General features: G+C 53.4%; 3 protein-coding genes across 3 annotated transcripts; 1 reads left to right on the top strand and 2 right to left on the bottom strand.

Moving 5' to 3' along the window:
* The first annotated feature begins 311 nt into the window (after window positions 1-311).
* LOC136384428 (protein RRP5 homolog) lies at window positions 312-12,325 on the top strand. The gene is made up of 9 exons (XM_066354595.1): window positions 312-452; window positions 5,542-5,663; window positions 6,272-6,394; window positions 6,810-7,086; window positions 7,265-7,375; window positions 9,618-9,786; window positions 10,096-10,249; window positions 10,669-10,833; window positions 11,529-12,325. Exons 1-6 carry the CDS (start codon window positions 312-314, stop codon window positions 9,726-9,728), a joined length of 885 nt encoding a protein of 294 aa, XP_066210692.1. The 3' UTR covers window positions 9,729-9,786; window positions 10,096-10,249; window positions 10,669-10,833; window positions 11,529-12,325.
* Window positions 12,326-13,420: 1,095 nt separating this feature from the next.
* CALHM2 (calcium homeostasis modulator family member 2) lies at window positions 13,421-19,229 on the bottom strand. The gene is made up of 3 exons (XM_066355467.1): window positions 18,932-19,229; window positions 16,251-16,962; window positions 13,421-14,508 (listed from the first exon to the last, which is right to left on the bottom strand). Exons 2-3 carry the CDS (start codon window positions 16,803-16,805, stop codon window positions 14,092-14,094), a joined length of 972 nt encoding a protein of 323 aa, XP_066211564.1. The 5' UTR covers window positions 16,806-16,962; window positions 18,932-19,229; the 3' UTR covers window positions 13,421-14,091.
* A 1,816-nt stretch (window positions 19,230-21,045) lies between these two features.
* Window positions 21,046-25,064, bottom strand: CALHM1 (calcium homeostasis modulator 1). Its single transcript, XM_066355088.1, has 2 exons — window positions 24,410-25,064; window positions 21,046-21,997 (listed from the first exon to the last, which is right to left on the bottom strand). Exons 1-2 carry the CDS (start codon window positions 24,959-24,961, stop codon window positions 21,515-21,517), a joined length of 1,035 nt encoding a protein of 344 aa, XP_066211185.1. The 5' UTR covers window positions 24,962-25,064; the 3' UTR covers window positions 21,046-21,514.
* Window positions 25,065-26,491: the final 1,427 nt, after the last annotated feature.

Below are 26,491 nucleotides of genomic sequence, written 5' to 3'. Positions count from 1 at the left end.
TTGGAACCATTTTCCTCTTGGAGCTTTATTCCCTGGCCTTTGTCACCTTTACCTACGCACTTGGTTTTTGTACGTCTCAGAAAGGGTTGTCCACCACATGGCCCTGGATACTTGACTGCATGGCATGGTACTCTGGGTCTTCATGATTGTTCTGGTCCATTCAGTGTAGATACCCCAAGTCTGGGCAGCTCCCACCCTCCGCAGCCTGTGTCGGTCAGCATTCCAGCTTCTTTCTCGGCTCACTTACTCTTCCCTGAATCAGGTTCCTTCTCCTACCAGGTCCTCACAGGCTTGAAAAGGGGGAAGTGGCCATGGGCCGAGTGGTGAAGGTGACTCCCAGGAAGGGGCTGACGGTCTCCTTCCCCTCTGGGAGGATTGGAACCGTCAGTGTATTTCATGTGAGTGACTCCTACTCGGAGACGCCCCTGGAAGACTTCACCCCCCAGCAGATTGTCAGGTAGGCACTGTTTTCTTTCTCTTTTCAGCTACTTGTGAGATTATGGTTTTTTTTTCCTTTTAATTATAGAGGTAATACGGGATTATGTATCAGAAAAAAAAGTAGTGCCTGACCAGGTGGTGGCGCAGTGGATGGAACATCGAACTGGGATGCGGAAGGACCCAGGTTCGAGACCCCGAGGTTGCCAGCTTGAGCGGGGAGCTCACCAGCGTGGACCCAAGGTCGCTGGCTCCAGCAGGGGGTTACTCGGTTTGCTGAAGGCCCACGGTCAAGGCACGTGTGAGAGGGCAATGAATGAATAACTAAGAAGTCGCAATGCACAACGAGAAACTGATGATTGATGCTTCTCATCTCTCGCCGTTCCTGTCTGTCTGTCCCTGTCTATCTCTGCCTCTGTAAAAAAAAAAAAAAAAAAAAAAAAATAGTAGTATAGAAAATGGAAACATCTATGATTTCTCATTTTCTCTACAACTTTTGGCCATTATACACTTTGTTTTCTATCTTTCAAGACTTTAATACATCCCTGGCCGGGTAGCTCAGTTGGTTAGAGTGTTGTCCCAATATACCAAGGTTATGGCTTCAGGCCTGGTCAGGACACATACAGGAGTCAGCCAATGAATACATAAGTAAGTGGGACATGCAACAACAAATCAGTGGTTCTCTCTTTCCCTCCCCCTTCCATTCTCTCAAATCAGCAACTATAAACTTTTTTAAAGAGGCTTTAACACATATGGGTATAATTTCCCTTTATAGAATAGAATTTTGTTTTATGTTCTGCAACTTCTTTTTTCTCATAGCAGTTTATCATGGATCTTTTTCTTTTCCCATGCTAATATATCTAAATCAACCTTGTTCTTTCACCTTACTTTTAACATTTTTTTAGTATTGTTATTTGCCTTTTTAAATGACAGTTTATTCAAAAAGTTTCCTGCTGGTGGACAATGATGTTGGAGTGTGTATCTTTGCTCATGTGTTCCAATGCTGGTATAAGTATATCTGTGAAATACATCCCTACAAGTAAAATGGCCAAATGATGTTATACTTATTGCCAAATTGCACTTTAAAGGGACTGTGTTAATTGGTATCCCTATTGATACTAAATATGATTGTTCATTTCTCACATCTCTATCAACATTTAATATTTTTTTTATTTTTAGGGAGAGAGAGAGGGACAGACCGACAGGAAGGGAGAGAGATGAGAGGCATCAACATATAGTTGCATCACTTTAGTTGTTCATGGATTGCTTTCTCATATGTTCCTTGATGGAGGGGCCACAGCTGAGCCAGTGACCTTGGCCTTCAAGCCAGCGACCCTGCACTCAAGCTGGCGACCTCTGGGTTTTGAACCTGGGTCCTCAGCATCCCAGGTTGACGCTCTATCCATTATACCATCCGCTGGTCAGGCTCAACACTTAATTTTTAATCTTAGACATTGAATAGAAAAAAATTGATCTCCCATTTAATTTACACTTCTTATGTTTGCGTGGTGATTTTTCATATTTATTGGCTGTCTGCATTTGTTCTGTGCTTCTCTTGTCCATGTCATGTGCTTGTTTTCATACTGAAACATTCACCCTTTTAATTAAAAAAAAAAACCCAGAAAACACCTGATCTGTAGGTGCTCTCTGTAAAAGGATAGTAACTCTTTGCTGTTAAGGGTTGATTTATTTATGAACCTCTTACATGCACAAGAAATAACCCTAGAGTCTTTTTTTTTTTTTTTTTTTTTCATTTTTCTGAAGCTGGAAACGGGGAGAGACAGTCAGACAGACTCCCGCATGCCCCCGACCGGGATCCACCCGGCACGCCCACCATGGGGCGACGCTCTGCCCATCCTGGGCGTCGCCATATTGCGACCCGAGCCACTCTAGCGCCTGGGGCAGAGGCCACAGAGCCATCCCCAGCGCCCGGGCCATCTTTGCTCCAATGGAGCCTTGGCTGCGGGAGGGGAAGAGAGAGACAGAGAGGAAAGTGCGGCGGAGGGGTGGAGAAGCAAATGGGCGCTTCTCCTGTGTGCCCTGGCCGGGAATCGAACCCGGGTCCTCCGCACGCTAGGCCGACGCTCTACCGCTGAGCCAACCGGCCAGGGCAGCCCTAGAGTCTTAAAACCATTTTATAGCCTGAGTAAACTAGCATTGCAGAGGCAGATTTCAGCTTGAGACAGTGAAGACTTTCCTGAGGACAGAGTAAGCTAACAGCAGGGTTGGCGCCTTCAGGAGGCAGAGACTGTGAAGTGGTAACTTACTGTTTCCCATCTCAAGCGTCCCTGCCACCACCACCTGCCTGGATGCCCAGCCACCAATCAGAGCTAAACAGCACAAAACACACAGGGCCTGGGCGGAGGAACAACGCAGTCGGAGAGAAATCCAGGGTCATCTCTGCTTGTCTTTTGAGCCTTACAAAATGCAGGTGTGAGTTTTGATAAAATATTTATTTTAAATAGATCTATTTATAGCCAAACCTAAACAGATTCATTTAGTAATGTTTAGTTATAATTCCTTTCTCCGTCAGAGGTGGGTAATAAATTAGGCAACCCCTGCAGGACTTTTCCTGCCTTGGGGGTTATGATGCCGTGTTGTAGAAGGCTGATGCCTGTTGTGAGGAAGATTTGGGCTGTGCTGTTTCTGAGATCCTTGCTAGTGCTAAGAGTCTATACTTTGTAGCCCTGGCTGGTTGGCTCAGCGGTAGAGCGTCGGCCTGGCGTGCAGGGGGACCCGGGTTCGATTTCCGGCCAAGGCACATAGGAGAAGCGCCCATTTGCTTCTCCACCCCCTCCCCTCCTTCCTCTCTGTCTCTCTCTTCCTCTCCCGCAGCCAAAGCTCCATTGGAGCAAAGATGGCCCGGGCGCTGGGGATGGCTCCTTGGCCTCTGCCCCAGGCGCTAGAGTGGCTCTGGTCGCGGCAGAGTGATGCCCCAGAGGGGCAGAGCATCGCCCCTGGTGGGCGTGCCGGGTGGATCCCGGTCGGGCGCATGCGGGAGTCTATCTGACTGTCTCTCCCCGTTTCCAGCTTCAGAAAAAAAAATAAAAGAGTCTATACTTTGTGACTTTGGGCTACTAATTGCCATTTTAGATGAAATAAGTTTGGAAGCCCAACCAGAGAGCAAACCCTGCTTACCTCCTGGAAGTCTCCTGAGCTCGGACCTCACTGCTTGGCTGCCTTGAGTCCGCAGTAGTACCTAGTCGTCCCCTGGTCACGGTGTCTCGTGGTTACTGTCTCACTGAGATCACGGGCTCCCAGGACCTGTTGCGGGCTGGTCTTATTTCCTAAAGACTATGTGACTCTACATCTGCCAGAGGGCTTTTGTTTTCCCATTTTCTTCTCCCAGCACCTCCTTGAGTAAAGGAGCAGGTAGCGTTAATTTTTACCTAACAGACTAGTAAACCGAGGCTCAGAGAAGTGATGGGACTTGTCCCGAGTCCCTCAGCAGGTTTGCAACAGAATGAAGGGCAGAGAGAGCCCAGGTCTCACGTCTCTTTCTCTTGCCTGTTGGTCAGCCATGCGGAGAGGAAACTGAGGCCCTTGGCTGTCTCCTGAGATGCTGAAATGTCAGTATTTCCTTTTTTGCGCCCACGTGTTATGTCCTGTCTGCTGCAAGTGATGTGTTGACTTTGTCACTCCGATCATCCAGGTAGGTGTCTGGGTCCCCGGGACAAGAGTGGGAGAACCCACGTAGGTCTGAGGAGAGGCTCCGTGTGTCTGACACAGCCTTTGGCCTTTCCACCTTTCTTCTCTGCTTGTCACTTTATACCTGACCCTGTTTGTATCCAGAAAAGCTGAGGACATTTGGATTTCTGGAAGAACCTGTCTGTTAGGCTCTTGTTCCCCAGGGAAAGGTTCAGGCATCCAAATGTGGGCATTCAAAGTGGCCAGATGGCCCTGGCTGGTTGGCTCAGTGGTAGAGCGTCGGCCTGGCATGCAGAAGTCCCGGGTTCGATTCCCGGCCAGGGCACACAGAAGCGCCCATCAGCTTCTCCACCCCTCCCCCTCTCCTTCCTCTCTGTCTCTCTCTTCCCCTCCCGCAGCGAGGCTCCATTGGAGCAAAGATGGCCCAGGCGCTGGCGATGGCTCCTTGGCCTCTGCCCCAGGCGCTAGAGTGGCTCTGGTCGCGACAGAGCAATGCCCCGGAGGGGCAGAGCATTGCCCCCAGGTGGGCAGAGCGTCTCCCCTTGGTGGGCATGCCAGGTGGATCCCGGTCGGGCACATGTGGGAGTCTGTCTGACTGTCTCTCCCCGTTTCCAGCTTCAGAAAAATACAAAACAAACATACAAACAAAAAAAACAAAAACAAAGTGGCCAGATGGTAGCTCTGTTCCACAGCAGGGGTGAGAGTGTCGTGAAGTGGATTGGCTCAAGGTCTGCTTGGTCCATGGTTAGAAATGGATGTTGATAAGGTCAGGGCTTTAGGTTTGAGGCTTGGTCAGCCTCTCCCTGTTTTTGCATAGCCAACTCAAAGACAGTGTCCCCGGTGACAGGGCTTCAGGACAGCGTAGGGCTGCGCTCTGTACCAGCAATTTTCAACTGCTGTGCCACAGGAATTTTTAAAACATGCGATACCTGACTATTTAAGTCAGGCACTTACCTCTTTTCCCTTAAGTTGTCAAATAAGAAAATGATAACTGCCAATACAACAATAGCCGTCCAGTGTGAATGAAGCATAATTATACGTGTTCTTTTTGCCAGATCAGCAAATATATTTTGGTGTGCTGCAGAATTTTGGTAATTGGTTTATGTGTGCCATGAGATGAAAAAAGTTGCAAACCACTGCTCTGTATCTTACTGGCAAGTCCAGAGTCATGTTCTTGCATATAAAGTTTGTATCCCAGTGGGTGGGGGAAGGGTGTAAAGAGGGATGGATATAAGGTGACGGAAAATGATTTGATTTTGGGTGATGGATATACAATATAAATGCTATAGTAATGTTTACCTGAGACCTATGTACTCTTATTGATCAATGTCACCCTGTTAAAGTTAATTTTCTAAATAAGAAAAAAAAAAAGTTTGTATCCCAAGTGGACTGGAGGGGAAGTGGGGGGAGTTGGATCAGAGCTGTTTACATTTACATGTAAGCCTTTTATTCCTTTAGGACAAACCCAGAAACAAAAACAAAATACCAGATCCTGAGGTTAACTCCATCCAGGACGTGCAGGAGGGGCAGCTCCTGAGGGGCTATGTGGAGTCTGTCCAGTCACAGGGTGTGCTCCTAGGGTGAGTGGGGGGAGCCTGGGGACCTGGGCTAGCCTGGGTCCCTGCGGGCCTGCCCGAGGCCGCTGTCCTCAGTCACCTTCTCTGAAGGGACTGTGAAGGAAGGAGGGTGTCAGTTCCCACCAGTTTTTTCACTTCCAAGTTGTTTTTGCTTAAAAAAAAAGTTTTGAATTACTCTTATTTGGTGTTTTGGACAAAGAATATGGCCTGTCCATTTTCAGTTTTAAATGTTTGGATTTTGACTTAGCTTGTGATCGTGATTTGTAAGTGTTGTGTGAAGTCCTGGAATATTCACAACCATTGGATGTTATAGCCTCCCTGCTCTTCTGTTTCTTCACCTTTGTCTTTCTAGCAGCTTGTGAGTTACATGTTGTGATGAAGCTGCGATGCTCTGGGGTGGGGTGAAATTGTCCTGCAGTCACATTTCCATTGTGCTTGACAATTTCTCCAGTTTACAGAGCAGGCCCTCTTTATACTTTTGAATGCCAGGAGCTTATGTCTGTTGTAAATCCTGGTCACAACTTGGATCCCCGGGAAGGTGGAAACAATGGGCTTGGCTGGGACTCTGTTGTACTTGTGACCAAAGGCGGCCCCCCTCTGTCTTCTGTCAGCCTTGGCCCCTCAGTTGTGGGTTTGGCCCGGCACCCACATGTCTCCCAGTACAAGAAGTCCAAGAAAGCCCTTTATAACAGCCACCTCCCTGAAGGGAAGCTGCTCACAGCCAAGGTCCTAAGGTGGGTGCCTTCTTCCCTCCTCGCCCCCTCCGCCCCTTTCTCCGGGAGCCCAGGGAGGAGATTTGGAGGTAAACTTGAATAGAATGGCCTGAGTAGTGGCGAGTGTGAGTGTTCTGATGAATGAAGCCCCTTTGTTTGGAATCTTCAACCTCAGATCTTAAAAGCAGGTGTGGAGACACTTCTCTGCATAGGCACCTGTTGTTGAGGACAAAGTAGAGGAACATCACAGCTGCCCCCTGTGTTTCACTACTAAGCCTGGGGAAGGTGCAGTCATTCCTAAGCACACTGAAGGATTCCAGGGCAGGTGGGGTGGGGCCCAGGAAACTGTGGGTCCACGAGAGGAAGGCCTGGCCTGCCTGCTGTGTCCCTTTGCTGTACTCTTTGCTGTCTTCACCCACCCTCTCTCCCGTTGCAGGGTGAAGCACCGTAAGAAACTGGTAGAATTGTCGTTCCTTCCGGGCGACACGGGGAAGCCGGACGTGTTTCCTGCCTCCCTAGGCCTGCCAATTCTAGAGCAAGAGGAGAGGCGGATAGAAGCAGAGGGGAGAGCCAGCAAAAGACAAGAGAAGGAGAAGAGGAACCGGAAGGGTCCGGAGGAGGCGCAGCTGCCTAGCCGAGGGAAGAAAGAGCCCCAGAAGCCACCAGGGAAGAAGCAGGGCAAGCGGCCATGCCCAGAGTCCGGGAGGAAGCAGGTATGTCCCCAGGGGGTGCCTCCCCTCTCTGGGAAGGAGAGCGTTTCAGAGCCAGCCTGGCAGCTGTCTCACCTTCTCTGGGACACAACAGTGTGAGTTTGGAGGGGCGGAGGGAGGGCAGCTTAGGGTGCTCCTGGGCAAGAAGGGTGGCCCAGCACCTCCCCACGTGTCTTCCCAGGATCGGGGAAACAAGAAGCAGGAGGAAGCCGCTCCGGTGGAGGACGACAGCGGAGTTGTGTATTACCTGGAAGGAGAGGAGGAGATGGAGGAGAAGAGTGTGCTGGCCAAGGTGAGGACAGCACTGAACACTGGGGGGGTGCTCTGGGGAGGGGAGTCCCTGACCCCTGCCAGAAGCTGGCTTCTTTTGGCACTGCCCTCTTTCCCGTTCCTGTAAGGCAGGGGACCTTGGGGCTGCACTTTCCCCAGTTGGGTGTCAGCTCCTAAGGACAGGGACCCTATCTCACCCGGAGAGTGGGCTGCGTAAGATAAATTGTAAGCAGGTTAAATTCTAATTATATTGAGTGAAACTGAATAAATTAGTGGGATGGGCAGGTAAAAAGGAGGCTTAGCGTTCCTGAGCCTGAACTCCCCTCTGAAAAATCAGAACAATGCTACTTGAACCGAGGGCTGGGTGTGGGAGGGCTTCCCAGACTAGGCACCGCGTCCCTACCATCCTCAAAATGATTGTCATCTCTGTCCTAGCTTAACTGTTATTTAATACATGTGTTATTTTGTGTGTGTGTGTGTGTGTATAACTTATATATATATAAAATTTGTTACCTAAGTGAAATGATTTACAAAGAAAGTTTTTTTTCTTTTCTTTTTTTTTTTTTTTTCATTTTTCCGAAGCTGGAAATGGGGAGGCAGTCAGACAGACTCCCGCATGCGCCCGACCGGGATCCACCCGGACGCCCACCAGGGGCGACGCTCTGCCCACCAGGGGGCGATGTTCTGCCCCTCTGGGGCGTTGCTCTGTTGCATCCAGTGCCATTCCAGCTCCTGAGGCAGAGACCACAGAGCCATCCCCAGCGCCCGGGCCATCTTTGCTCCAATGGAGCCTCGGCTGCGGGAGGGGAAGAGAGAGAGAGGAAGGAGAGGGAGAGGGGTGGAGAAGCAGATGGGCGCTTCTCCTGTGTGCCCTGGCCGGGAATCGAACCCGGGACTCCTGCATGCCAGGCCGACGCTCTACCGCTGAGCCAACCGGCCAGGGCCTGTTTTTTTTTAAATATTTTTCTGAGGTTGGAAACGGGGAGGCAGTCAGACAGACTCCCCCATGCGCCCGACTGGGATCCACCCGGCATGCCCACCAGGGAGCGATGCTCTGCCCATCTGGAGTGTCACTCTGCCGCAATCAGAGCCATTCTAGTGCCTGAGGCAGAGGCCACAGAGCTATCCTCAGCCAGGCAAACTTCGCTCCAATGGAGCCTCGGCTGTGGGAGGGGAAGAGAGAAATAGAGAGGAAGAGAGGGGGAAGGGTGGAGAAGCAGATGGGTGCTTCTCCTGTGTGCCCTGGCCGGGAATCGAACCCGGGACTCCTGCACGCCAGGCCAACACTCTACCACTGAACCAACCAGCCAGGGCCACCAAGAAAATTTTTGTCTCTAAGCTTTCCCTGGTAGACTGGGGCGTGTCTGGCCCTGGGAGGAGGGGAGAGTTCGCTGAGCGTGGAGAGAACCCTCCAGGCGGGAGGGGCTGGGGTGGAGCAGCGGAGGAGTGCTTTCCTCACCCCCGCTGTCTTCCAGGAGAAGCAGAAGGCCTGGGCCTTGGCCGAGAGGGCTCTCAAGACCATCTCCTTCAGGTCTGGGCTTTGTCCCCCCTGTATCAGAGAGAGGCCTTCTGATAGGAAGAGCCACATCTCCCCAGATTGCAGGAATAGCCATCCGTGGGTCATTTCTTCCTCGGCAGACCGATGGCATTTGGAGTGGCTGCCACCAGGGGCTCCCCAGAAGTTCCCAGGCGCTCTCATAGGTGTGCCCTCTGTGAAATAGATCTGTTCATTTATATTTTATTCTCCACTTCACTGACACCGCTAAGGGTAACATTTACAGGAGTCCCTGACTTAAATAAGGGCCCGACTTGAAACAGAAGTAGAACAAGGAACACAGCTTTCACGGACCTGGGGGCTAGCCCTGTAGGGGTCATTTGCAGGCAGAGAGAAGTTAGTTTCCTGAGGGCTAATGAAAGGAATGGCAGTCCTTCATTCTCTCAGTTTGGGGAGAGAATCAGACTAGAGGTTCTGCTCCTTCCAACTCAGACTTCAGGCTAGTTTGCGATTTGGTAGGTTTCCTTCCTGGACTTGGAGGTACAGCCAGGTAGAGCCTCTGTCTGGGAGCCCCGGACCCAGCAGTTTGGGTTGGGGTCCTGTGCCATGTGAGCTGCGCTGGGACAGGGCCTCTCTGCCTGCACCTGACGGCAGGAACCGAGGGCACGGAGGGAGCCGAGGAGGAGGAGGCTGCTCCCCTCGATGTCCCCGGAGGGGGGCTCTTTGGGCTGGGACAGGGGAGCTCATGTGCCCACTGCTCTCCCTCCAGAGAGGAGCAGGAGAAGCTGAACGTGTGGGTGGCTCTGCTGAACCTGGAGAACATGTACGGCTCTCAGGAGTCACTGACCAAGGTCTTCGAGCAGGCCGTGTAGTACAATGATCCACTCAAGGTCTTTCTCCAGCTGGCCGACGTCTACACCAAGTCAGGGAAGTTCCAGGTAGGAGTCTGGCCTGCCGCAGGGTCCCCAGCCACTCAGAAACAGACTCTCTGGGGGTCACAGAGGCAGCAGGGAAGTCTCAGGGCAGAATCCCCGTGTTCTGGGTCCAGTTCTGGTCTTTGGCTGCATGGGGGCACAGGGTTGGTAGGGAGACTCCCCATCATGTGGGCCTCATCTCTGTGACCCCCCCCCCCACTAGAACTGGGCCTGTGCATGATCAGTCAGTGAGCCCGTGTGGTTTCTCCCAGCGGAGCTGCCTGTCTGTTGTCCCCTCTGTTGCACTTTCCTTAGCTTGCCTTGTCTCTATAGGAAGCCAGTGAACTCTATAATCGGATGTTGAAGCGTTTCCGGCAGGAGAAGGCTGTCTGGATCAAATATGGCACCTTTCTTCTGAGGAGGGGCCAGGCTGGGGCCAGTCACCGTGTGATGCAGCGAGCCCTGGAGTGCCTGCCTAAACGGGAGCGTGAGTGCTTAGTCCCACCGTCGGCCCAGTTCCTGAACATCAGACTCATGTCTGGGCATGGGGTCTGGGTCTCCTCATCTGAGGCTGGTGGTAGGAGCCTTGTGGAGGTTACATAGCTACCTGCTCATGAACATAGTGCGTATTTCACTTCAGGTCCTTATCTCTGAGGAGGGAGGAACAAAAAGCAGTTAGCACTAATTCTGTTGCCCCTGCCCCCAGAGAGTAGGGTGTCTGCTGTGGGAGTCATAGATCAGTGCCTATCTGTATATTTGGCCCTAAATCTACCCCACCGTCCCTCTTTTCATCATCACCTGTGTCTTGGGACCACGAGCAGGGAGTCAGGAGTCAGACTCAGACCTGGAGCACATTGTGGTGAGCAGTCTTCTGCTGTGTGTGTCTGAGCTGTCCTCTCCCTGCAGATGTGGATGTGATCTCCAAGTTTGCCCAGCTCGAGTTCCAGCTGGGGGACGCAGAGCGGGCCAAAGCCATGTTTGAGAATACACTGAGCACCTACCCAAAGCGCACAGATGTCTGGTCAGTCTCATCGACAAGACCATCAAGCATGGCAGCCAGAAGGAAGTCCGGTAAGAGGGGAAGACGGACCAGGCCGAATTCTCGGTGGGGGTGCGGGGACCTGGGCCAAGCGATGGCTTCCAGCAACCACAGCAGCTCCCAGTATCCCCGTTGTCTTACTCCATCTGGGAAAACAGCTTTGACATGACACCTCGGGTCCTGCGGCGGTCCCATTTCCTGCCTTGGGCCAGACTCGGGTCAGGGTCGGGGACCTTGGCTGGGAGATAGGCTGGCCGCTGGCCTGGTGGAGAGGAGACTCGGGTTTCCCTCATAATTGACGCTAACTGACTCTGACGTAGAGTGTGTTCTCGGCATAATCTTGCCGTTGTCCACCAGCATCCCCAGGCAGGTGGGGTTAGAGCTGGGTAGACTGAGGCCCAGAAAGAGTAGTGCCTCGCCTGATCCCATCAGTGAGTTTAAGCAGAGCTTTGCTCACAGGTGCATGCCTCATGTGTGTCCCATCCCAGTAGCTTTGTTCTGATGCCCTGTGTGACTTCAGGCCAGTAAGCCCTTGGACATCTCTGGGTGTCCATCCGCTCACCTGGGAAGTAAGGGTGGCGTTATCTCCCCCAGTGGTCTTGCTGGGAGTTTCTAATGGCAGTAAAAACAAAGGAGTGGCTTGCTGGAGAGCAGAGGGCCTGCTGCAGAGCCTGAGAGCAAGTAGGGGCTGGGGACCAAACGCAAATGCTCCCTGTCTCCCTCACAGGGACATCTTCGAGCGGGTCATTCACCTGAGTCTGGCCCCCAAGCGGATGAAATTCTTTTTCAAGCGCTACCTGGACTTTGAGAAGCAGCACGGCACTGAGAAGGAGGTGCAGGCGGTGAAGGCCAAGGCCCTGGACTACGTGGAGGCCAGGAGCTCCGTGCAGGAGGACTAGGGGTGGGCTGACTCGACTGCCACGGTGGCTGTGGGCCCACCTGACCGGACCTTGCGCCCGGCAGTGAAAACTTGCTGGAGGACTCTATTTAAGTGCTGCTTTTTCTGCAGCACCCTCTGAGTAATCCTGTTAGGATAAAAGGAATTTGAGGTTTTTTATCAATTCCTTTATGTTATTTTGTCTCAAGTACCGTTTTTATCCTTTCCCTTCACTGAGACTGTTCAGTTGTTGCAGGCTCAGGAAAAGCTGAGGGCTTCTCCTTCACGGGGGTCCCCGGGGGAGCAGGAGTGGGAGGGCTGGCTCCTGGCAGTCGTGGTCAGCATCCCACGCCGGCCCTGGCAGGCTCCTGGCCCAGCCAGAGGGGGTCAGCAGCGTCTGGGGAGCAGGCCGCCACCTTTAGATCTCGGGGGTCTCTGGACACTCTGTCAGCCTCAGCTCAGCCCTGTACCCCATTGTGGAGGCCACACGTTGAGACAGGACAGAGGCAGGCCCTAGACAGGACAGTTGGGGAACATGGGCACCTGAGAGGAAAGCCATCTGGTGACATCACCCCTTAGCCCTCTGGGGCCAGATGATCCAGCCCCTCCGAATCAGTGCCTCATGTGTGAAGTGGCGTTAAAAAGCCCTACCTGGAAGGGTTTTGTGGCTGCAATGAGAACATGTATACTGGATGCTGCCTGACAGGTGGAGGGTCAGCGAGGACCTAGACTGGGGTACTGTGTGATTTGAGGGGAACCTCGCAGCTTCTCTGTGTCCCCTTCTAGCTCCTCTGGGGAGGGGAGGCTGAGTGAAGAGCACTGATTGGCTTGATGGTTTTTCCTTGGGTCCTGAGGGAGGGGAGGTGTGATGGACCCACCATACCCACACCTTCCTTGTAAAATTCTCAGAAAGACTGTCTCTGCATCACTTGATATGTAATAATCCTGTGTGTTCCAGAGTTCTTGGAGGCCAGCACAGACCCAGCTAGTGGTTGAAGCCAGTTCTTTTTTGGCTTGGTCTTGAGATAATTAATTTTTTTTGGTCAGAGTTTTAAATGTCCTGAGAGTTAGAGAGCTTTTCCATGAGCAGTGACTGAGTCATAGTTCAGAAAGCAGGACTGGGACTAGGGAGGGCATCAGAGATTTTAGAGTTGGTGGAGGCCATCAGGCAAGGGCAGGCACGGGAGGGAAGAGAAGCCAGGGTTGGCCTAGTTCTTGGTTATTAGCCCTAGGTTATGAGAGCTAGTCTTCCCTACTGAGTGTAGGATCTTCTGGTTCAAGAAAAAAATTTTTTTCCAGAGACAGAGGGATAGACAGGGACAGACACACAGGAACAGAGAGATGAGAAGCATAAATCATTAGTTTTTCATTGCACGTTGTTATACCTTAGTTCATTGATTGCTCTCTTATATGTGCCCCGACCGCGGGCCTTCTGCAGACCGAGTGACCCCTTGCTCGAGCCAGCGACCTTGGGTCCAAGCTGGTGAGCTTTTGCTCAAACCAGATGAGCCCACACTCAAGCTGGCGACCTCGGGGTCTCGAACCTGGGTCCTCCACATCCCAGTCCAACGCTCTATCCACTGCGCCACCGCCTGGTCAGACCTGATTCAAGAAATTTAAGCTGAGCTTCCCTCTGAGAGAGGCCAGGCTCCCTCTGTTCCCTCAGATTGAACAGATAACTGAATTCAATTGCTAACAAATCATCAGCCTCAGAGCTTTCCCATATGTGGGAATGCCTGGCTCTCCTTCTCCCTGCCCTTTCTTCTTGTCTGTTTTAATACTGCCCAGGGTCTCTCTGTCCCCTTCCCTCCCACAGGGGTGGGGTTTAGGCCTGTCCCCATGACCACCAATCTGCTGTGGGATGGCCCATCCAATCATGCAGATACCAGGCTAGTTCCTTATACTAAGAAAAGCTTTATCAAAAATGTAAATATATAAAATTAAGACAGTAGCATACATCAAAGGCATCATCCCAGCTAAGCACCACCGACGTGGGTAACCGTGTGTAGTTAGACAGAAATTAACTGCACGATCTCCTACAATGAGCCTACTGGTGAGTTTCATTGTCCCTTGGCTCTGCTGGCCAGGACTTCTCAGCCTTGGAGTCCCACCAGTAAAGGGTCATCCATGTCATAGTTCGTTAAGGACCAGTTCTGAGAAAGTGTCTTTCCTTCAAAGCTGTGGACCAAGTGGCTGGTGGCAACAGGACGGGATTTCTTCAGGCCTGAGAGGCTTCCTGTCAGAGCTGGCCACACTGTACCAGTTCTCTCCTCTGTACCCAGATTACTGTTTCTCTTGGCCTGTTTTCTCAAGCTATGGTTAAAAAGAAAATCTGATGCTGATGTGAGCAGGCATTAGGGGTTCAGTGTTGGACCAAGGACCATCATCTGCAGAGAGTGCGGGACCAGGAACCTTAGGAGACAAGCAGGGCCATCTCCATGTTGTCCGGGGCTGTGCCATTGCCCGGCAGGCCCTGGGCCCACTTGTGCAGGCGGCTATAGAGCGGGAGGCCCTGGTTCTCGCGGTACAAATAGACACCGGTGATGGCGTTCCACTGCGGCCGCGGCTGTGTGCCTTCCACGGGGAACTTGGCCACCAGCTCTTCATCGTCCTTGCTGAGCGCCACAAAGCCAAAGAAGCGGCGCACGTTGTTGGCGGCCAGCACCCGTGAGTGCACCTCTGCGGTGCGCTGGAAGAGCTGGTCCTCGTTGTTGCGGTACTGGGTCCAGTAGGCCTCCTGGCGGTAGCTGAGTGGTGAGCAGTAGTGCTTAAAGCACTTGGTCAGGAACACCAGGATGGCCACCACACCGATGAGCAGCCACCCAAAGAGCTGGCCAGAGAAGGGGCAGGGTTAAGGAGGGGCGAGGAGCTGCCTAGATTCCCCCTACCCCAGGATGAAATAGGGAGTCAGCTGGACTGAGCCTGGGCTCAGCCCCTGAGAACTGGCTCCATTGCTTCTGTAAGGGGAACAGGCCCTTCTGGCTCTAATTTCACCACTTTTCTCTCACTCTAGTGAACTCTCACTTCCCTTGTTTCTAGACTTGGCCTTCCGCATTTTTTGCTGCCATTTCTTTGGTCCCAAGCTGCCGCCCTCCTTCTCATTGTCTCAACTCATCAAAATCCAGCTTAAATTGCCAGGCTCGGCCCAGATGGCACCTCCAAGAAGTTGCCTTTCCTAAGTTCCCCATGGCCTGATTTTGTTTTTTGTGTGTATTTTTCCTAAGTGAGAAAGGGGGCAGACAGACAGACTCCTGCATGTGCCTGATCAGGATCCACCTGGCATGCCCACTGGCGTTGATGCTTGGCCCATCTGGGGCATTACTCCCCTGTAACCAGAGCCATTCTAGCACCTGAGGCGGAGGCCATGGAGCCATCCTCAGCACCCAGACCAATTTTGCTCCAATGAAGCCTTGGCTGTGGGAGGGGAAGAGACAGAGGAAAGGGGAAAAGGTGGAGAAGCAGATGGGCGCTTCTCCTGTATGCTCCGGCCGGGAATCGAACCTGGTACTCCCACATGCTGGGCTGAGGCTCTATCGCTGAGTTAACCGGCCAGGGCTGGTCATCACATTTTATTTCTAGGACCTGGTTGGTTGGCTCAGTGGTAGAGTGTCAGCCTGGTGTGTGGATATCCCAGGTTCAATTCCCAGTCAGGGCACACAGAAGAAGCAACCATCTGCTTTTCCATCCCTCCCCTTCTCCCTTCTCTCTCTCTCTCTCTCTCTTTTTTCCTCCTACAGCTATAGCTCTATTGATTTGAGCACATTGGCCCTGGGCGCTGAGAATGGCTCCGTGGAGCCTCATACCTTAGGTGCTAAAAACAGGTTGGTTGTGAGCATGGCCTCAGATTGGCAGAGCATTGGCCCCAGATAGGTTGTTGGGTGGATCCTGGTTGGGGTGTATGTGGGAATCTGTCTATCTCCCCTTCTCTCACTTGGAAAAGAAGAAAAAAATTCTTTTTAAATTTTATTTCTATGTCTTCCATCTTCCATCTCCTTTGGTGCTGTTTCCAATCCTGTCTCTTGCACCCCCTGCTTCTCTAATTTCATGCTTCCAAGTCAGTTTCCCTGTTTCTACCCAGGTCTCTGCCCTTGCCTTCTCTTCCCTGACTGACCGCTACTCTTTCGGAACTAAGCCAAGGCTGGGGCTGCCACATCCTGACTTGAGAACCCTTCCTGGCTCGAGGGACTCCCCTTGCAATAGCAGTGCCTGAGGGCTGACTCATTGCTGGCCTGGCCCTTCCTGGAAACATGCTCATCCCTGGAGCCAGACACACCCCATGTCAATTGGCCTGTAACAAGTGTTTCCTAGGCTTGCAGGGGTTCATGCTCAATCTGGCTGGAATCTGGGAGCAAAGCTCAGACTGAGACAGAAGAACACTTTCTTTAACATTTAAAAACTTATTTGGGACTGGAATTGACCCTCATCCCATTCCTGATGCTGATAATCGAATGCTTTTCTGGAGACCTTGGCCTCTGGGGACTGACTCCAACTTGAACAGGGAGCCATCCCAACACCCCTACCAGCCACCACCTAAGGAAGAAAGAAGAGGAGCTTCCCTTTGCACAGCCTTACCTGGGACTCATACTTGAGCCTGCGACTGACCTCCTCCCGGAAGTCCGACAGGTTGGCAGGGCCCTCTCCACAAGGGAACCTGGCCAGGATTTCTGTGGCATGGGCTGGTGGAAAGCCCTCTTTCCCGGCCATGAGCGAGGAGGGGTCCACAAACTCGCTGAGAGCACAGACATAGGCGTCACCCCGCAGCAGGGAGATGACAGACCAGGTGATGGGGGCTACAGCCGCGCGGCCCAGGATGGAGCTCAGAAGAAGGAAGTTGGGGGCAGCTGAGCAGTTCTTGGTTCTCCGGTACTGGCACTCAGTAACGAGGTTCCAGGTGTGGTTGTTGAGGATGACGCCTATGAGGAAGAGTGCTAGAGCAGGCACACCGATGGCTGTCAGCCCGTACAGGTAGTTCCTGGCTGGTGAGCAAGGGCAGTGGAAAGCCACCACAGAGAACAGCTCCTGGCTGCCTACTGTGCCCAGTGCCACCAGCCCATTGAAAATCATCACATCCTTGCTCTTGAAGAAGAGTGAGAGAAAGCGGAAGTTCTCTGTGATCAGGGCTGCCATGGTGATAGATCAGCTGGAGGGCCGAATGCAGGATGGAGACAGGAGATGGGGATAGATGGTACCTTGTGACACTAGGGAGGTGTGCAGGCAGGTGGGCATCCGAAGGCAGGACACAGTCTTGTCATTTTATCACCTTGAGTGGCCAGTGTGGTGGTCCCTGCAGGACAGTAGATAACATAAATGTTTGCCTCTGAACACAGGGATAGAAGGGCTCTTGTGTGGCCAGGCTGGTGGGAAGCAAGGAGATAGGGAGCTTCGGGAGCCAGATTCCACTGAGCTCCTACTATGTGGCAGGTGCTTCACAGCTCTGGTTGCCCAGCCTCATGGTCCACAATGAGCTGTCATATCCCTTGTGTACTCAGGAGGTGGAGGCCCCTGAGGTAAGTGGCTTAGAAGGGTCACCTAAGTGGCTGAGATTCAAGCTCAGGTGTGTCTGTCTCAGAAACAGGTTCTTGTTATGGCAGGATTCTTGCAAGGTAGGGGTGAGGAATGGTCCTGTGGCATTGGGGAATGTGGGATGTTGAGTGGCTTTCCCTTTGGGATTCCAACCAGTGCTAATGTGCTGAAGGACCTAGGACTGCTTGGAAGGTGTGTCCTTCAAGTTTCTAGCCCCGGGGGTATAGAAGCTGGAGGGGGAGTCCTGGTGGGTAAGGGACTTGGATTTGACTCTGTGATGTGGGGTGGGGCAGAAGAAAGTGGTGAGCCCGGTTCAGCATCCCTGCAGTTCATAAGAATCTTTTCATTTTGGAGACCTCAGGCTCTGGATTGGGTTAGGAGATCCTGACTCTCAACATACTTCATGGCTTTTTTTCTGGGCCTCAGCATCCTCATCTTTGAAAAGAGCATAAATCATTTTGGTCCTTGCTTGCTTCTTAGGAATGCTGGAGGGAATGCACAATGCCTGCTGATTGTCCTATATGTGACATAGCACACTTTGTCCCTCCATCTCTCTCACTCTGTTGAGTCCTCAGGGTGGCTCCCAGAGGTGAGGCAGGGTGGGATGACTTTCCTGCCTGCAAAGATCAGGCCACTAAGGCCTAAAGGGGCCATTCAGAGGTGGAGGTGCTCAGGTAGGACTTTTAGACCATGAGGCCTGGAAAATGGGCCAGGGTGAGTCAAGCTAAGCGAGTCCTCCATTGCTCTGTTCCTGTCCATGAGAGGCGTGGTGAGCCTCCCCTCCCTGATCCATTACCCTTTCCCTACCCAGCAGCCTCCCAGCAGCCCTGTTCTTCCCACATCCCTGGGCCCAGGGACTGCCCAGCCTGCCAGGGACAGGAAGCCCTGGTGAAGGGTAGGCTCGGCTGAGCCCACTGGCCGGCTGTGTCTTGATCTGGGCTGCAGCAGCGCTGGCGGCCTGCCGGGAAGTACTGGTGGTGTGGGCTCCAGCCATGTTCTGCCCCAGCTCCCTTCCCAGGCTCCACCCACACAAGCCAGAGACAGGCCAGGGTGTGGCCCTGTGTGTCCTCCCCATCCCTGGGATGAAAAACAGAAATCACATGCCAGAGGAAGCCAGGGAGTAGGGGGCTGGGGTGGGCTGCTAACAAAGGTGAGACTTGCCTGTATTTCCTACCGCGCCCCCTCTTCTACACACCACCCCCTCACTCGGCCCAGGCTGCCAGCGGGGCCAGGGCAGAGTGGGCTGACCACGTGGGGTACCAGGAGATGGAGGCAGAGGAAGACTGACTCCCCAACTCACCGTCTGACTCTGGGAGAGGGAGTTTGTAATGCTGCCGGGGACCAGGGACGAATGGGTTAAAAGCAGCCCCTTCTCCCTCTTCCGCTTCTTCTCCTGGCCTCAAGTTTCTATATGCGCTCTCTGGGGCACCCTGGGTTTATAAACTGCACAATGTGGGGTGCAAAATGCCTGAACAGCAGTGGGCAGAGGAGGGACCAGACCAGCTTCTGAGACTACTGCCCTTGCACCCCAGGCTAGGAGTGGGACCTCCAACAACAGTCGGGACAGGAGACAGGTGGCTGGGAGAGGCAAGACTGGCCTCTGACCAGACTGGGGTGTGGGGGGCTCAGCTAGGGGCCTCTCTCCCAGGACAATCCCTCTGGGCAGCCTCCGACTGGCCCACCATGCTCCCCTGTCACCTGGCATCCCCCAGGGAGGGCCCCTTCCTTACCTGGGGCCAGCCGCAGGCACCAGTGGCCGTGGCCTCCTTGGGGCTGGGCTCTCTGAGGGGTGCTCAGACATCAGCGTGCAGCCTGCTGGGGTGGGGAAGCTGCTCTGCCTGCCTGCCCGAAGTGCGCTGTTGACTGTGCCCTCTAAGGCAAGGCTCCCTGCCGCTTTTCTTCTGCACGGGAGCAGGGCCGGGGGCTGGTGTTGTCGTCAGGAAAGTTTAACTCCAGGAAAGAGAGAACAGCGGAATGGAACTTGCTCGCCAGGCCAGAGAGTGGAAAACATCCCCCGCGCCAGGCAGAGGGCGGGCCGGCGGGCAGCAGAGGGCGGTGCGAGAGGAGAGGAGAGAGGAAATTGGGGCCCCTGCTCAGCCGCCCTGGGCCTGCGCCTGGCTCTGCCTGCTGCCCGGGCAGAGCTGCGGGAGCCCACCTGACGGTGCTCCACGCCAGCGGGACTCGTTCAGGGGCCAGGCAGGGGCCTTCCGAGAGCTGGCCTGGGCCTGCCCTCCCGGCCAACTTCAAGAGCAGCCCCCATGCGTGATGCTGCCCTCCACACCCCCACCCCTCTTCTGGCCCTTCTTCTTCAGCCACCGCCTGGACAAGCCCTTGCCCGGTTGGGATCATCTTCTATCCAGACTTTAGCTATCTCCTCAGGTACTGCTTCAAATTTCAGAGGACTGATTGAATTCTGGAGTCCAGGGGTTCTCTGAGGCCTGTGGGCAGAGCTCTGACTGGTGGGTGAAAATGATAAGGAGGCAAATTTTTGAAGGAAGCCCTCATGATGATCAGAGCTGTTCAGACTGTCCCAAAAAATGGTTATGAGCCCCCTCCCCCCATCTTGGGAGTGTGCAAGCCAAGGCTCAAAAGTCACGGATCAGGAATTCTGAATAGCAGGGCCTTGTCCAAGGCCAGGCTGGATTACTCATAGGATCAAGAGGAAGACCCCCTCCACAGACCCCTGTCGGCTCTGTTATGCTTGTGCTGTACCAATGGAACTGCTGAGTGACATGCTGGCCTCTCTGAGCTGAGCTTGTCCATGTGCAGGAGTGAAGGGAAAGGGACCCTTTCCTTTCAGATCACTTTTCAGATCCTACCATGTGGCAAGCACCATTCTAGAATCTTCCTCAAAAGTTATCTCCCTTTATCTTCATCATATCCGGAAAAGCAGATCATTTAATATCCATTTTACAGATAGGTACACTGAAGCTCAGAGGGATTCAGTAACTTACCATAGGTCCTACAGCTCCGGAATATGAACCCACTTCTGCCTGATCCAAAGCTTGAATCTTCACATTTTTACTTCCCAATGCCTCCTGACTGGCTTTTCCCATTGGAAGCCCCCCGACACACACACACACACCAACACACACCTGATCTTGACTCATCTGAATCCTCCCCCTCATTCAGGGTCAAGATGATCAAGTCCAACATCCTGCAGGGACCCTCCAGCCCAGCTTGGCCTACAGGGATGAGACTGGGAGGGAGGCTGGTTTCAGATGTACGAATAGACGGAAGGATACATAAAGAAGAATGGAAATCATTACAACAGTGTCGTGGGCATCAAGATAAAAATAAATTCTTAGAAGAGTAGGATTCGCACCTTAAAGATATGTGAGGAGGGCCTGGCCAGGCGGTGGCACAGTGGACAAGTGTCGGACTGGGACACAGAAGACCCAGTTTAGAAACCCCAAGGTCGCCAGCTTGAGCACAGGCTCATCCGGTTTGAGCAAGGCTCACCAGCTTGAGTGCGGGGTCACTGGCTTTAGTAAGGGGTTACTCATTCTGCGGTAGCCCCCCAATCAAGGCACATGTGAGAAAGCAATCAATGAACAACTAAGGTGCCTCAACTGAGTTGATGCTTCTCATCTCTCTCCCTGCCTGTCCATCTGTCCCTATCTGTCCCTCTCTCTGTCTCTCTCTGTGTCTGTCAAAAAAAAAGATATGGGAGGGTGGCAAGAAGCACATCTTCTTGGCCCTGTTTCCTCGTCTTTAACAAAGATGGCTCCAGTTTCTGCTGTCCCCTCCTCTCTTATGTCCAGGGGGACCAGGAGGTTAAGCCCACAAGTTCAGAAATCAACAAACATGTCAGCTATACATAATGAGTACTTACCATGTACTATGTTCTTTATACAATTATTTAATGCTCACAACAACCCTATGAGGTAGAGATGTCCTCATCTCTGTGGTATAGATGAGGAAACTGAGGCACAGAAATGAAGGGACATAATTCGTAAAAGCCAGCATCTAACCCAGTTTGGTCTCACTCTGCAGTCATGAACCAGAGATAAAGTGGTCTGGGAGGGGTTGGCAAAGTGGGAGCTTGTCCCCGCCAAGCCAGTTTTGAACCTTTTGACTAATATTGCTCATGTCTCCACTGTTCACTTCCCTGGGACAGCTTCACCCAGACAGTGTGACAGTTGGAGGAGCGAGGTCCCTTCCAGCTCCAAGTCGCCAGCCTCAAATGGGCAGGCAAGGTGGCTCCAGGGGCCTACTGCCCAAACCTGTGGCCTTCATTTCTCCACTTGGTTTGGAAGTCTGAGGAGCTGTAGGCTCAGACTGCCATTCCTACCCCTTCCCCTGGCCACGGTTCACACTTTGCTGAAGTAGGTGGCCACCTCCTTGCGTGGAGGCCGGGGCCGGTCCCCAGCCCAGCCATTGCCCGTCAGTGGCTCCTCCTGGCCCAGCTGCAGAGGAGGCTTGCATTTGTGCCAGCTCATGAGCAACTTGTTCATGGTGCGTTGATTGGTGATGCCTCGAAGCTTCTCCCTCTCCTCCTTGGCACTGTCTGTGGTAGTCAGGGCAGTTGAGCTAGCAGGGGCCTTGGCCAGTGCCCCGTGGGTGTGACCCAGCTCCAGGTCATGGTTCATGGCCTCAAAGAACTGCTGGATACAGACTTTGGCAAAGGCCTTGGCGTGATCCGTGCATGTCTCATCAAAGAGCTTGCGCTCGATGTCGATATAGTGGGACCAGTACTTGCTTTTGAGGAAGGCGGCCTGCGTGAAGCAGGGCCGCACAGAGCGCACCACAAACGCCAGCAGTGTGGTCAGCAGCACAAAGGACCAGCCCAGGGCCTGCAGGGGAGAGAAGAGTCAGCCGGGCACTGCCCTCCGGCCTCCCAAGCCTGCCCACACCCCCTGTAGCACTCTCTGTTAGAGCATTTAGTGAAAAGAGCTCTGACTGGGCAAGTGACTTCACCTCTTGATCCCCATTTACACATCTGTAAAACAGGCCCAGATATTCCCATTTCATGAAAATGAGATCAAGTGAGTAAAATGTCCTGTGTGGGCCTCGCACTCAACACACAGGAATTAACTAGGCAGAGCCTGGAGTTAGACTGCCAGCGTTTGGATCTTGTGCTACTATTTACTAGTTGACCAGGAACAAGGTGACGTCTCTGTGCCTCAGTTTCCTCACCTATAAAGTACGCTGGTGATAGTACCTAGCTCATAAGATTGTTGTGAGGACTAAATGTGATATTAAACTCAGCACAGTGTCTAGTACATAGTTGCTCAGTAACTGTTAGCCACTATAATTATGCCAATAGGCTCTTGCCAACCAGGCCTCTTCCTTCAGGAAGCCTTCCTTGACCTCCCCAGGCCATACTGACCCTTCCTTGTCTGAATTCTTCATCTCTCTGTTGGTTCCTGGTATGGGCTGTCATTCAGTCACCAGCACTGAGGGCCTCCTCTCTGTGGGCTCTGAGCTGGGCCCTCAGAGTCGCAGAGACAAGTTGAACAATCACTCAAGCCCTGAGCTGAGGAGCCCTGGATGTTTAGGTGTTGGTTCAGCTCCGCTCTGCTCTGCTCTGCGGGGCACAGGTCAAGTGCTCCCCAGCCTGGGCTTCAAGGGTCAGTCCCCAGCTGCACAGAGAAGCGTTTAGCTAGGTCAGAGGGGGAGAGGCAGAACAGACCCAAATTCCCATAATGGGTCTGGCAGAGCAGACATCAAGTGCAGACCTACAGAGTATGTGCACAGGGGGGTGAGGGGGGCACCCCCATGCTGCTCCATGAGGAAATGTGAGTCCTGTGGGGATGGATTGCCCGAAGTTTCAAATAAAGCTGGAAATCTGCTTTTTATGTTAAATTTTCTGTTTCTTAGGTGATGCCAACTAATTCTAAAATTGAACTTTTAATTCAGCCACTGAAGGCCAGACAAAATATGTCCATAGGCTAGGCAGCCTGTCTTCTGGGAGCCCTTTTAGCTTCTGATGTGATGTTAGGATGAGGAGGAGGGACAGCTGGCCGCCCCAGGCCCTGAGGCCTAGTATGATGAGACAAATGCCCACAGGACGGGAGGCACAGGTTTGGGAGAGAGGTGGAGTTTGGATTGGACACTTACAGTGTGAGAATAACATGGGGTGTCTGGCGGTGATGCTGCCTCTAGGTCAGGGGTCCCCAAACTTTTTACACAGGGGCCAGTTCACTGTCCCTCAGACCGTTGGAGGGCCGGACTATAAAAAAAAACTATGAACAAATCCCTGTGCACACTGCACATATCTTATTTTAAAGCAAAAAAACAAAACAGGAACAAAGACAATATTTAAAATAAAGAACAAGTAAATTTAAATCAATAAACTGACCAGTATTTCAATGGGAACTATGGACCTGCTTTTGGCTAATGAGATGGTCAATGTGCTCCTCTCACTGACCACCAATGAAAGAGGTGCCCCTTCCGGAAGTGCAGCGGGCCGGGTAAATGGCCTCAGGGGGCCGCATGCGGCCCGCAGGCCGTAGTTTGGGGACCCCTGCTCTAGGAGAGAGTCCTGGGCTGGAGAGGGGGAGCAGGCTGTCTGGAGTTGCCAGGACAGAACATACACTCTCCCTTGCAGGGCAGGCCCGGTCCCAACCCCTCACTTGACAACCCCTGGTCCACCGGCTTCCAAGGCATGCTGCCCGGTTGTCCTCCCCACACTGCAATGACTGACGGGCTCAGATGGGTGAATGCCCAGAGGGGCAGAGGACACGGGAGTGAGGCTTGAGAAGGACCCGAAATCTGAATTCCCCGTCAGTGGGCCCTGCAACCCTGCCTTTAAGGTGCATCCCAAAAGCACATCTCCTTTACCCAAGCCCTTCCTTCCAGGAGCACCTGAACCCTCAGCTCTTACTCCCCAAACTGGGAGGCATAGCTGGGGACATTTGCTAGGGAAATGTACTCAAATGGCCCAGCCACCCAGCAAATTCCCCAGGCTTCCAAACGGGAGCTCGGGGTGGAGGCAATGGAGCTGGCCGAGCCGCTGGGTCTGCTCTGGGAACCCTACGACAGGGCCTCAGGACAGGGTCATCATAGCACTTTCCCCCATTGGCTCGATCTGAATAAAGACACATGGGCCTCAGAAGCCCCTGCCTCGGTTGGAAAAAATGCCCCTGCCCCACTGAGCCCCATCTGAGGGGGAACCCCTGTCTGTTTGGGAAACATGACTATTCCTGAGGAACCCCGTTTTGAGAGGTGGGGGAATTGGGCCCAGGGCCACCTGTTCCCCTCACCTGGGAGATGCAGCGCAGGTAGCGCACGGCCACCTCACGGGCCAGCAGCCAGTCGCCATCGTAGATCTCTGGGCAGGGCACCCGGGCCAGCAGGCGGGCAAGCTCGGACGGGGGCAGGCCGGGCACCAGGCTGCCATTACCCAGTACAGCCACGGGCACGGCAGTGCAGAAAGCACAGAGGAAGCACTTGCCATCGAGCAGCGTGACAGCCACCCAGACGACGGGCGCAATGAGGGCACGCTGGGCCATGGAGCAGAACATGTAGCGCAGCACGGCGGGGTCCTTGGCCCGGCGGCCCGGCGGCCGCTTCCACTCCTCAGCCAGCATGGACACGTTGTTGTTCAGGACCAGGCCGAGCAGAAAGAGCACCAGGGGCGGCACCAGCAGGATGCCAGCACTGTAGGCTGCGTTGTAGCCGGGCAGACAGGGACAGTTGAAATCGAAGGCCGAGTATATCTGGGCGCTGGCCAGGGCCATGAGGCCACAGATGCCGTTCATGAAGGACTCCTGGTTAGACTGCAGGAACTGGAAGACCATCCGAAACTTGTCCATTGCGCCCCCCACGGGACCTGGCGGCCTCCTCCCACCTCACCGCTGCCTTGAGGATGGGCCCTGCAGCCCACTGTGCCCACTGGGTGCCCACGTCATGGCTGAGACGGGCAGAGCTCAGGGTAGTGGCTGAGGTCACTGTCTCTTTGAGGAACCTTCTAGTCAGGTGCTGGCCGAGAGGCGCAGGGTGGCCAATCCTATGGGTGTAGCCAGGGTCTGCCCCTCCCCTCCCGAGCCTCTCTCTCTGTAACCACCTCCGGCTCAGGGAAACCACCAGGGCCACACCTGATGGGCAGAGTTCTCTGTGGGTATGGGAGGAGGCCGAGGCAGTTCAGACACAGGCTGGGAAGATGCTGTTTCCAGCAGGGGTTGAATTTGGGACAATCCAGGGCTGCTGCATAGGCTTAGGTTTCTGAACCTTGTCCCCTGGGCTCCTAAGAAGCATATCACCCTTCAGCCCTTCCCATTGGGTCTTTCCTCCGTGCTGTATCAGGGTCCATGGCACCTCCTCCATCAGTTCAGATAATAATGGTATGATGATGTAGTCACAGCAATGACAGTGGTGGCTGTAACGGCAGTGATGATGGTGGTGGTGGAGAGGGCAGTGTTGGTATTAGGGATGGTGCTGATGGAGGTAAAGGTGGTGATGGTGGCAGTGATGGTGCTGATGGTGGTGATGGTGGCAGTGATGGTGGTGATTGATGGTGCTGATGGTGGTTATAGCAGTAATGATAGTGATAGTGGTGATGATATTGGTCCCAACGGAGATGGCAGTGGTGGTGGTGAAGATAGTGCTAATATGGCATGGTTTCCTGAATTTGAAGCCAGAGGATTTAAACCTGAGAGGTTGCTGGGTCCCCTCCCTACTGGGGAGGAAGCTATGGCTTGTAAGCCTAATGCAGGTGCTTTTCTGTTCGGTTTGCTTATGTCTCTGTGGGTCCCTGTATGTTCAGAGATTGTGGATAAAAAATCCTTCCCCAGCTCCACCTCCTGCTTCTACTCCCCCAGATTAATGGACAGAGGGGTGGGGTGGCGGGGTTTCATGCCTGGAGCTCAGGCCTCCAGAGCGTCTGTGGGAACCAGTCCAGGCCCCTCCCATCTAAGTGGGTAGGAACTTAAAGGGCTCCCTTTGATGCCCACCAGTTTTCCCAGAAGAGCAGGTCAGACCTAGCTCCAACCAGATGGCTCTTGTCTGGGTTGAGAGGGCAGGGCCGGAGGCTGACGCTGAGCAAGAGCCTGTACAGGGTGGCTCTGGGGGGCCCTCAGATCTGTGTGTCCCAGTACGTGCTGTGTGTGTGCGCTGTGGCTTTGGGCCTCGGTATCTGCGTATCTGCACATGTGCATGTAACCATAACCGCATCAGTGGTCTGTGTGTGTCCGTGTCTCCGTGTCAGACGCAAGAACCTGCATTGACTGGACCGGCCCTGTGTCAAGCACTTTGTATGCATCACCTCGTGTAGTCCTCATACAAGCCTATGGACTGGATGCTCTAGTCCCCATTTTACTGAGGTGGGGACTGAGGCGTAGAGAGGT

The sequence above is a fragment of the Saccopteryx leptura genome, chromosome 13 (assembly GCF_036850995.1).
Source record: "Saccopteryx leptura isolate mSacLep1 chromosome 13, mSacLep1_pri_phased_curated, whole genome shotgun sequence".
NCBI classification, from domain to species: domain Eukaryota; kingdom Metazoa; phylum Chordata; class Mammalia; order Chiroptera; family Emballonuridae; genus Saccopteryx; species Saccopteryx leptura.
The sequence above is the reverse complement of the archived record's forward strand: the minus strand, read 5'-3'. Positions and strand labels throughout refer to the sequence as shown.

Bases quoted from the DNA above. Each gene is read 5' to 3' on its own strand.
- CALHM2 (XM_066355467.1), bottom strand. From the start codon at position 16,805: ATGGCAGCCCTGATCACAGAGAACTTCCGCTTTCTCTCACTCTTCTTC. The intron at 14,509-16,250 runs GTAAGGCTGTGC...TTCTCTGGCCAG, and splicing joins GGCTCAAGTATGAGTCCCAG to CTCTTTGGGTGGCTGCTCAT.
- CALHM1 (XM_066355088.1), bottom strand. From the start codon at position 24,961: ATGGACAAGTTTCGGATGGTCTTCCAGTTCCTGCAGTCTAACCAGGAG. The intron at 21,998-24,409 runs GTGAGGGGAACA...TCTCCCCTGCAG, and splicing joins ACCTGCGCTGCATCTCCCAG to GCCCTGGGCTGGTCCTTTGT.
- LOC136384428 (XM_066354595.1), top strand. From the start codon at position 312: ATGGGCCGAGTGGTGAAGGTGACTCCCAGGAAGGGGCTGACGGTCTCC. The intron at 453-5,541 runs GTCAGGTAGGCA...TTATTCCTTTAG, and splicing joins ACTTCACCCCCCAGCAGATT to GACAAACCCAGAAACAAAAA. The intron at 6,395-6,809 runs GTGGGTGCCTTC...CTCCCGTTGCAG, and splicing joins CTCACAGCCAAGGTCCTAAG to GGTGAAGCACCGTAAGAAAC.